At 40.1% G+C, this 11,240-nt stretch overlaps 1 protein-coding gene across 1 annotated transcript; it reads right to left on the reverse strand.

Moving 5' to 3' along the window:
- Positions 1–555: 555 nt before the first annotated feature.
- fabp3 (fatty acid binding protein 3, muscle and heart) lies at positions 556–5,907 on the reverse strand. The gene is made up of 4 exons (XM_037794873.1): positions 5,715–5,907; positions 2,909–3,081; positions 1,053–1,154; positions 556–970 (listed from the first exon to the last, which is right to left on the reverse strand). The coding sequence occupies exons 1-4, from the start codon at positions 5,785–5,787 to the stop codon at positions 914–916; spliced, it is 405 nt and encodes a 134-aa protein (XP_037650801.1). The 5' UTR covers positions 5,788–5,907; the 3' UTR covers positions 556–913.
- Positions 5,908–11,240: the final 5,333 nt, after the last annotated feature.

Consider the following 11,240-nt stretch of genomic DNA (forward strand, 5'->3'; position numbering starts at 1 on the left):
TTGGCAGCCTGTCGCCAACACATGATGACATCAATCTAATGTGGAAGGGAATGATCTGAATTTAGAAAGCACACACGCACACCTAATGTATAAATACTGAACATAAAAGTACCCACACACCTACAAGCCTTAACAAAACTTTCCTCTCACCTAGCCAGGGCAAGAACACGATAAACACTTCTATGTACACACACAGGAGCTGGAGCTGTTGAGGAGCTATTATTAACTGAGTCCCTGAGTAAAACCAGCTGTGATGGAAACTCTGGTCACATTATTCATACTTGTACAACTGTGTTGCCCTACTGAACTCTTTAGCTCTGCTGTTTTCTTTGAGACACAGCGAACCATGGCTCAGACTGATCGCAGTTGCTCAGACATTAATTTACATGACACTTTATTACTAATATTCTACAATAAATGAGAATAATGGGAAATTTCCCTCAAGAATATTTGCTCATTTCAGTCCCAGTTGAGTAAATGTCCTGTACCTGGACCTACCAACTGCCATATACGAACGTTAAACATCTCAAGAAAAAAAAAAAACAGCCCGGAGCATTTTCATTGTTTGTGTAGACGCTTTATTTATTTTTTCAGGTCTCAATATAGAAACTTTCAAATTCAAACACTTTTCCAGGTTTATCATAGGCACAGTGCATAACACATTTTTTTTAAAAAAAGTAAAGAAATTATGCAGAACTGGATTTTTAGAGAAAAAAAAAACAACAACAAATCATTGGAATTTATTCAGTGTTTCTTACAGTAGGAGGAACAACAGTATAAAGAAAAGAACAGGGAGGTCACAGTCAGCAGTAACGTTAATACTGAGCGTACAGTATGAAGGGACATTGAGGGGTGTTGAGGAGTTTGGGGGTGCAGGGCTTTAGCTGACGCAAGTAGATGCTGAAGGGAGGTTTCAGGCGTCTGCCTTCACGTAGTGACGTGTGCAAACAACTTCATCCATTGTAAGTGTCTGTGATGGAGAGAGAAAGACGGTTAAATTACAACGAACGCACACGTATTGTTGAATGTACGAATTTTGTTTGAGCACTGACCAGCGTGAGGGCGTTGCCGTCGACGGCCCTGACAAGACTGGTCTCCAAGCCGTTCCACTTCTGTACGTGCACCAACTTCCCATCAGCTATTGTTACAATGGACTGCAGCAAGCAGAGAGACAAACACAGGGAGATTATTACACCCAAGCGTACAAGATCATATTAATCATGAATGAATGTTTTGGTCAATTGAATGTAACTAAGTACATGTATTTATGTAGCTACAATTTTGAGGTACTTGCTTTGAGTGTTTCTATTTTATGTTACTTTATACTTCTACTTCACAGCTTTTCAGAGGCAAATGCTGTATTTTTACATTTAATTGACGGATATAGCTAGCCTAACTTGTAGATTAAGTTTTCACATGTAAAACATATGATGGTTATTAATCTACCAAACAATAGGTCTATAAAGTAGTTAAAATGAGCTCTGCCTAGACCAGCTACAACAGAAATATGCAACTTATTTAGCGAATTAATGTAAATTTAGCTGAACAGCGACCTCTGTGGTCACAAGTAACAATTATAAGATGATGGTTAATGCTAAAACGCTAGAAATAGAATAGGAGTAGCACGGACATTGAACTGTTTTCCGTGGTCATTTAGTACAGGGCTGTCCTCGACTAAAGAAATTCTTAGTCGACTAACACTCGTATGATTTTGTCAACTAATCGATGAGTTGATTTGAAACTGAGTTTCTCCACAAAGAATCACACAAAAGTACCACTACACTGTGACAAGAGTGTGTGGATGAAGCATTATGTCGTTACATTTTACTCATTTACTCTGGCTCTCTGTGCTTAGTTACTACTCCATTGCTTGTTTCAGTGAGTACGCGACTTTCCGTAAGTCGGTTCAGTTTATACGAAAATGTATACGCAATGGCAAGGGTACACATAAAAATGGCCGCTGCTCTGACCATCCTGCTATGTTGATTTGAATGGGAATGTCTGTTCTACTCCTATTCCATTTCTATGGATAAAAACGTAACGTAACTTTAGCATAAATAGAGAAGAGTCGTGAGGTCCGTGAACTGACTCAAAGTCAGTAATGTCAGTTATAGCCCACATCAACATCTAAAGTTTGCAAACGTTAGCTAACATTAGCCACCTTAAGCTCCTGGTGAAACCAGACCGTAGTCCCAGAGGGTGCGTTTTATCGCTTGTAAATTGAGATTTTTGTTTGTAAAAGGAAGAAGGTGTTATTTCTTCTCTCAAAATATACAGTGTCACTTTAAAACATCAGTAATAATAAGCCAATAATATACGTGACAATCAAACATGCTGCTTGTACTTTTGATAGGCTACTTTAATACAAGCAAAAAAAAAGTTATTTTTGCAGTTTTTTTGCCCATTTTGTGTCTTAGAGTTTTGAATCACACTGAGAAAAGATTTCACTCCCAATGAGCCACAAATAAGGATGTTTCCCGTCTGTGGCTTCGACAAGCAAAGCTTCATCTGCTCATTTCTTTTCTTCTCCGTAGTTCCAATATGACCACTTTAAACCCTACTGTACCCCTAAACCACAGGTAATTCCCCCCATCCCTCTATATTAGAATAAGGCAAGGTTGCTGTGTATTAGGTCTCAAATTATGACCAATCCATCTTCTCTGACCCTCACCTCTCACCCCTGACCTCTCTGACCCATCTCCTCCTGTTCACATCCAAAACAAGAATGATTAGCAGTCAATCATCCTCATGACTGGAATTATCTATAATTATATATTTATGGATACTTCAGCATTTTTAGGTGTATAGTGGGTTTCACAGAGAGCCACTTAAAGACTCTTTATCAATAATCACTTTGTTAAAGTATGGTTTTGCCCTTGAGTGAGCAACCTGACCTTTGACCTCTCACCTTAACTTTCCTGTCATCGGCGGTGGTCTCGTCAAACTCCTCATCCAGCTTGAAGGAGAGCTCTGTGTTCTTAAGGGTGCTATGGGTCTTCACCGTCACCTTGTCGCCTTCCACTGAGATGATGGTAGTGGGCTTGGTCAGACATCCCACCTGACGTGTAGCAAAGCTCACACCTGTAGAAAACACATGGGATATGTTACTGTTCTGGGGGAGGATATAGTATAATATAGAGTATATAGGGTGTTCAAAGTGTGAGGCGGGCCTTTCAGGGGAGGCTCAGTGAATGAAAGAGAAAAAATATTACATTAGTTATCAAAAGAAGATCACATAGACTAGCCTGTGTGATTTGGTTAAAGAGGTAGTTCAGAGATGCAACACTTTTGGGGAATTTGACTGTTTTTCCAACGTTCCCAGAGTCAGACATTAATAAATGCCTTAGGATAGACCTCTTTTTGCATATTTGCTGTAGGCTGAAGTTATGCCAAACAGCAATATTAACCCATTTGTGCCCACAACTGAATTCTTTAATTTCCTTTGGTGGAAGTGTCTTGTGGGCTTGCTTTAGCACAAATGTGAAGACATTTTTAAAATGGGTCAAACCGTTTGGCAGAAAAGTGAGTTTTTCTTATCATACTATATCTAGTATTTGGGCACATGATGGGACTACTGTTTTTGCAATAATCTATTATATTTTAGGAAAAAACAGTCGTTCCATGTGCCCAAAGACTAGATTTAGTATGATAGGAAAATGGTTGTATATCAGAAACTACAAGGAGCACAATCAAATTATTTATTTTTATTCATAAATTTGAAGAAAAAAAAAATTATACTTTTTATCTTATAATTTGTATTTATTTAAATATTTTTGTATTATTATTGTTTTATATTATTATCATTATTATTTTATTATTATTATTATAACCTTTTTTTCTCCCCTTTGTTTTTGAATAGTTTGTTTCTCAATTTACAGTTACTATCTGTAATATGCACATGTTATTTTATATGTTGAGGTTTAGGTTGTTGTGGTCTTTTTTCTTAAGGATATGCAGTGTAAAGAAAATATTTTATCTCATTTTTCAAAAATCCTGACTTTGACTTTTAATAAAAGTGATTTTTCATGTGATCTAAAAATTGTAATGTTGCACTGTTAGATACTTGTCCAAAGTATGTCTGTACCAAATTTCAAGACTTTTGACCAATTAGAACAAATGTTGTGTAATTTTTCCTTATCATACTAAATGTAGTCTTTTGGGCACAAATGGGTTAAGCTATCTTGGCTCAGTTGTTGAGTCTCTATGGGATCAAATAATATCATCATGCTCTCTCAGAGGGATCCAGGAATTGAGCGAAAGCTTTGTCTGAACGGAGGCCCACAGTCTCAGACTTTGAAAAGCCCTGAGGATATTGTTGCCCTGATGCATACAATGAAATAATAAACAAGACTAAGAGCCTCCAGCCACGCTAGCAGCTCTGTGAGGCTGTAAAGCTCAACAAATGAGATCAAACAAACTGATAATGATCTGACCTGCTGGTGGCGCTACATGTGTGCACCTATTTTCATGGCAATCCATCTAATAAGTGGTGAAACTATTAAATTAATACTACAAGTGAGAATATTATGTGCCATATTTTGAAAAAAGTTCAAAGCAGTAGCCGGGCACTTGTCCTTTGGGTCTCTTTGAGCCAACTCTTATCTCTATTTGTAGGCTGTCCAAACTTGCAGTTTGTTCTTCAAACACTGCAGGGTCCTGACCTGACTGCCTGTCTGGACATGTATGTGTGCAAATGATTAATCGCTTTCCATTTAGGGTGTGTGTGTGTGTGTGCGTGTGCGTGTGCGTGTGTGTGTTTGTGTGTGTGAGGGATCAAGAGAGTTTATTTCATTGGGTAATAGTGACTCACGCCCTTTTCTACCAAATGATCTGTTCTTTTCCAGGCTGATGATCCAGTTCATCGCCAAGAGCTAAAACAGCTCCTTTCCCACAAATCAATACAAAAAAAAGTCACTTTGTGTGTGTGTGTGTGTGGGGGGGGTAGACGCCTCATTGATTATTGGGGTTAGAGGTTGAAGGGTCTCTTGTTTCTATGGTGACCAGAGCAAGCAGGTTGATGTGGCTCTGAGATCAGTAGGCATGATTCTCTCTCACACTCACAAGTGGCCTCATTCTTCATGGTTGTAAATGTCCGAGCACCTGCCCCCATCACACACACACCGAACTGTGTGTGAGATATTTTGAAGCCCACTGTACATTCTCGTCCCATTAGCTCCTCGGTGTTGGGACCATCTTAATATTCAACCCCTCCCATGGCCTCTAACAATGAGCAGCTTTCAGCGAAGGTCACCCACATTATGCTCAAGTGTGTGAATGCCAGTTTGTTGCCATTCAGAGTTTCTCACAGTGGGGGGTTGGAGGGTTCTCCACTAAAAGAGAGCCCCTCCCTCATTTCCAGCACTAAGTCCATGCGGTCAACCACTCTTCCTCTTTTTTCCTCCCCCTCTGGTTCCCATCCTCCCCCGTTTTCTCTCTTTCTCGCATCTCTTTCCTCCCATGTTTCTCTTTTCTTCCATTCTCCATCTTGGTTCCTCCCTTATTTACCCCTTCATTGTATCCCTTAATCATATTTACCTTTCCCACAGCTGCTTAAACAGGTTAAACCAAAACACGCCCTTAAAAACATTCATCTTTCCTTTGCCCCATTTTCACATGTGCTCGCATGCAGCACTGCATCCTCTCCTGTTAACCCACACATGCGTACACACACTCACATGCATACATATGTGTACACACAAAACACACACACTTACCCAGCTTCTTCATGTATTCATCAAATTTCACGCTCTCCTTGAGGTTCCATGTGCCAACGAAAGCGTCTGCCATTTCTGCAGCGGTGTGGAGGCCTGAGGGTGTGAGAGGCTGTGAGAGAGAGGGTGTATGTGTGGTTGAGGCGGCAAAGCAAGGCAGAATAAGAGAAGAGGTAGAGAGTGTAGTCAGCACCACAAGCTGTGCTGCAATCCTACTGGCTGGATTTATACCGGCTGTTCATGATGTCATCAGGCTGTGCAGAGAGCACAGGGGAGGAGGGATGGAAGGAGGAGGGGGATGGAGACAAAGAGACAAGCAGAGTGTGTGATATACTGTTATTTTTGCAAAAATGGCTACCTTGCAAATTAAGTATATTTGAATATGAATTATGTATTACTGCCCTTGGCCACACTGTACTCATTTATAGAAAATTTACATTTTTTAGAGTACGAGAGGGAGGATCAGTGAGAGCCACAGGGCCACCGTAAAGACACCCAAGCTTAAGAGAATAAAAGGCAGTGTAAAGAGAGGTGGGGGAGGATGAGGAGAAGGAGAAGGAGGGGTTGATGAACAAGCACCCACTGTCAGAGAAGAAAAACAGATTGAGCCTGAAGGGGAAGGAGGGGGAATGATTGATTTGTCTTGCAGGGGGGTGTTGAAGGTTGAAAAGAATCTCATGATAGTCCTCACTGCCCTCTCTTCTTGCTTCACTACTTTTCTCCTCTGTGACCCTTATTCACCAGGTTCTCCCACCTGCTTTTGTTCTAGTTTGACTTTTACTGACCTCCGTCTGGCCCGCCAGTGCACAGTGGGTGAAAAGTACTGTGTGTGCGTGTGTTTGTGTGTGTGTGTTGTGCATACCCTTGTAATCACACGTGCACACTCGCACGTGATTGAGCTCTAGTGTCAAGATAAGGGTGTTGGAAGGTTGGTTCATTACTACTGTGCTTATTTTGCACACACACACACACACACACCACACACAGAAAAACTTGTTTTTGTTGTATATGGTGACATTGCACTGACTTACATTAAAGTGGGGTTAGAAGAATATATATGGCATCATTGGGCAAAAATTCCATAATAACCTTTCAGCATATTGTAATTCAAGTGTTCTGAGAGAAAACTAGACTTCTGCACCTCCTCATGGCTCTGTTTTCAGGCTTGATGGGAGACTTGGGCCAAATCACAGGTCATTTCAGAGAGAGAGCGTTCCTATTGGCTGTTCATTCAACAAAGGCAGCTGTCAATCACTCGCAAACTTTGACCAAACGGTCAAACGAGGCCACGCTGATCTAAAATGAATCAATCCTCTGTTACTGTAATGCCTATTTCTCACCTCAAATGTTTTCAGAAACATCTTGTAGTGTACTGTTTAGCTGTAAAAGGGGAACGTTTGCTCCGGCTGGTGGGCGGTGCTTGGTATTTCAACTGATCTCAACATGGCGGCCTGGTCATAAACTTTCTCATATAACTCTCGGCAAGAAAGCAAATAAGTGTATTTCCCAAAATGTCAAACTATTTCTTTAAAATTAATTCTAAAGCCTTAAAGCCAAGTCCTACCTCTTTGAAGTAGTGAGGACAGGCCAACACGTCCTTACTTGCCAAACACTTCCCCACTCCCAAGAGATAAAATTGAAATCGGTCCTCACATGCTGTAATATACCAGTGGGGACACACACACACACACACACACAGCAGCATTGATTGATAAGTACAAATGTCCACTTATCGCCCGCATGTCTCTGATGAAATCTGCAGATGGTCTGATGATCTCTGGAAGTTGTGTAATAACACGCACACACATTAAAACTAACACCCCGTGCCATCACACACACACACGCTCTGAAAAAGCATGGATTGAGGGGGAAAATAGTCAATAGCTGTTACATCACATCACACGGTGTCACACACCCCGTCCCACTGCCCTTGTCCTTCAGTTGCCTCCCCTCCCTCTTGTCTATTGGCGTAACCAAACTGACACATGTGTGAGGAATCTGTGGCCTGTCATTTGACTTAAACAGGTGTGAGAGAGGAGGTGAAAGGTCAAAATCATTTAGCTCTGGCCTTAAATGCGTCCACAGGCTGACTGTGCGAGTGAGCGTTACCATGTGTGTGTTGTGTTTGATCTAATGCAATCCTATGATATAGTGTTCTGGGATGCCACTGAGGTCGTAAAGTTGGATTTTTTTCCGGCAAGAAATTTCTTGCTTCATTAAAGCTTCTAACACATGTGTGGAGAAAGCTTTAGCTATGCTGGATAAAACCATGCATTCCTAGTGCTAAATAAGCACTATCTATAACACGAATGAACACAGATGGTCACATTTGTATTAGCAATCACATTATCAGCGGCTTTATCCTGTTTCTATTGAGTTGAACTTGTCTGGTCAAACACAATCAATCTTTCAGGCTAGACTGTTGTTGAGGTTGTTGACCAAGTTGACTGCTTGTGTTTGGCCTCAACACACACTACTTTATCTAAGCAGGCATGAGTGTGTGTGTGTCTAAAATCATACATTGAGCTGACATAAGCAGAAAGCTGGTCAGCCTGGAACAGGGTTAAATCCTCCAACAGCTGAAGGAAGAGTGGGAGCGCCATAAAACCGAGGAATGTTGATACTTTTTCCAGCTATCTTACGGCTTTCCTGCACATCTGTGGGACTGTGGGAATAATACAACTAGATAAACATCTGGACTCTCCCTTTTCTAACACACACTTATTTGTTACAGTCTTTCATTCCGCAGCCACTCCCTACACTTCTCTGGCTGCGCTCATCTGCACACTTTCTCACTCCCTTGTCCAAATGGAGCTTGAGTGGAAAGCTAGAAAGTTAATTACATGAATGGAGGCGCGTGCCTGAACAGCATCAGGACTCTGCATGACTCAGATTACAGAACAAATTGTAGACTTTTAAAACATGCATTTATGGGTTATTATTGGGTGCCATTTTTTAATAAGACACCTTTTATAAACAGTATATACTGTAGGCTGGAACTCATGGCTTTATTAATGGTTGAAGGCTAACAACCCATTAAAACAGGACTTTTTAGAACAAGCCATCGAATCTATCCATGTTAAATCATCCAGATTTTCTGCAGCTCTTTTCTACAAGCAGAAGGTGTAAAGTAATTAAGTGTATTTACACAAGAGGTACATTTTGAGGTGTACTTATTATTTCCATTTTATGCAATTTTATACTACTTCATTACATTTTGAAAGCCAATATTGTACCTTTTATACCACTACATTTATTTGATAACTTTGATTACTTAAAGAGGACCTATTATGCTTATTTTCAGGTTCATATTTTCGGTTTCTACTAGTCATAGTAAACAAGATAATAACACATTAACGCAAATTTGTTTTAACGCCAAAAGCTAGAGTGAAGATACTGGCATCATATCATCATCATGAAACTACAAAACCTAAGGAATCCATTGGTACCAACTATGTCATATTAGCTTGTCGCTAAGGAGGCTAAATAACGCTCCAAACTTGTGCTAAATTTAGGCGAGGAAGAACTTGTCATGGCCATTTTCAAAGGGGTCCCTTGACCTCTGACCTCCAGATATGTGAATGTAAATGGGTTCTACGGGTACCCACGAGTCTCCCCTTTACAGACATGCCCACTTTATGATAATCACATGTAGTCAGCACATTGACACACTGACAGCTGTTGTTGCTTGTTGGGCTTCAGTTAGCCATGTTATGATTTGAGCATATTTGTTATGCTAAACGCAGTATCTGTGAGGGTTTCTGGACAATAGTTGTCATTGTTTTGTGTTCTTAATTGATTTCCAATAACAGATATAGACATACATTTGCATAAAGCGAACATATTTGCCCACTCCCATGTTGACAATTATTAAATACTTGAAAATTGAAGTTTGCCTTTCTGCCAAAAATCTCCTTAGGTTTAGGCAACAAACCTACTTGGTCTACTTAAAATAAGCCCTTTCTGGCAAACTTCTCCCACGTGTTATTTACACCACTACATTTATATGATAATGTTAACTAAGTTACTGAACTATTTAGTTACAAAATAAAAATCGAATTAATTATGATGTATTATTATGGATTAAGCTACCTGGTAGTATATAAAGTAGTTAAAATTAGCCCCACCTTTACCAGCTGTAACATTAAAGTGATGAACACATTAATGCATCACTACTTGGAATCCAGTGATATAATATATATCATCCTGAAATGGGCCATTTTGCATAATGAGTACCTTTACTTTGGTACATTGATGTTACCAACAAGGGGGATTTGTTTTACAACCTGGCAACCCTTATTAGAAAGTGGTACCATTTATTGTGTTAGCAGTTATTGGCACACACTGAACTACTGCAGAGTATGCGTGTGTGTTTTGTGTTACCTCTGCATATGAGCCTGAGACTGCATTCCTTGACTTGGTCCATAAATCCTCTGTGGAGCCAGCAGCAAGTTAAAAAAAGAAAAAAAACAGACGGTTATTCAAGGACACCACATTTAGTCAGTCAGCATTTAGTTAGTCAGATTTCCCTCCCTCTTCTTGGAAATTTCTATGGTGTAGTTGTCAGAATCAAACCTGTATCATACCACTGCATGCCACTAAGGAATTTTACGACTTAATCTCAAAATATAAACCTACTATGATTTAACTACAAGATAAATTGGTTCATGTTTATCCAGCTGGGTAGTTCTTCCAGGGAACCACTTTACCATGCCTGCTCTCTGGCTGCTGGGAAACACAGTAGACACGCTGGCCTCCTCTGTTGGCCACACACTGGTAGTGCATCATTAATATATTTGCAGCTCTGGGCGAGATACTGCAACATTAAGATTATCACCTCTCATAAAATTTGAAAATATTATTTAGCCAAGATTACAACCCCAAAATTATCAGTGTTTTTATGACCATGTAATGAGAAATCTTAGTGCTGTAAAATTACAAAATGACCCGTAAACATCCCATAAAATAAAACAAATAATCAACATTTTTCCACCCAGAGCCCAACTAGTTTTCACCACAATCTTAAAATGTTGAATAAATGTGTCTGGGGACTTTTGTTGCATCTCTCTCCCCTAGTTTCCTCTACTATCACTCTGTAATAAAGGTGTAGAAATACTCTAGAAAATACTTTAAAAACAGTAGAAATAACACCTTAAACTATGAGGGGAAAATAAATGAATGATTATGGATTAACGCTATTCAGCACTTTTGTTTTTGAGATACTTTGGAGACAGCAGACACACTGTTGGGTCTGAGTCCAGGATAAGAAGCCGGAATAGGAGTTGGTGTTCCCTGATCCAATATTAACAGTATCCTTGGAGATGGAGCCATGGGGGGGCAGCGTATTAAAAGATCAACCGGACACTGTGTGTGTGTGTGTGTGTGTGTGTGTGTGTGTGTGTGTGTGTGTGTGTAGTAGTAGAGTATTGGATTCCATCAGTGAAACTATGGTTACTAACCCTCAGACTGGCAGCTCCTCTCCCCCCTCTGTCAGTGTGATTTTACACCATAACTTTCTTCCAGTCATTG

The sequence above is a fragment of the Sebastes umbrosus genome, chromosome 15 (genome assembly GCF_015220745.1).
Source record: "Sebastes umbrosus isolate fSebUmb1 chromosome 15, fSebUmb1.pri, whole genome shotgun sequence".
Taxonomy (NCBI): Eukaryota; Metazoa; Chordata; class Actinopteri; order Perciformes; family Sebastidae; genus Sebastes; species Sebastes umbrosus.

Bases quoted from the DNA above. Each gene is read 5' to 3' on its own strand.
- fabp3 (XM_037794873.1), bottom strand. From the start codon at position 5,787: ATGGCAGACGCTTTCGTTGGCACATGGAACCTCAAGGAGAGCGTGAAA. The intron at 1,155-2,908 runs GTGAGAGGTCAA...TGCTTGCTGCAG, and splicing joins CCGATGACAGGAAAGTTAAG to TCCATTGTAACAATAGCTGA. The intron at 971-1,052 runs GTCAGTGCTCAA...TCTCCATCACAG, and splicing joins ACGGCAACGCCCTCACGCTG to ACACTTACAATGGATGAAGT.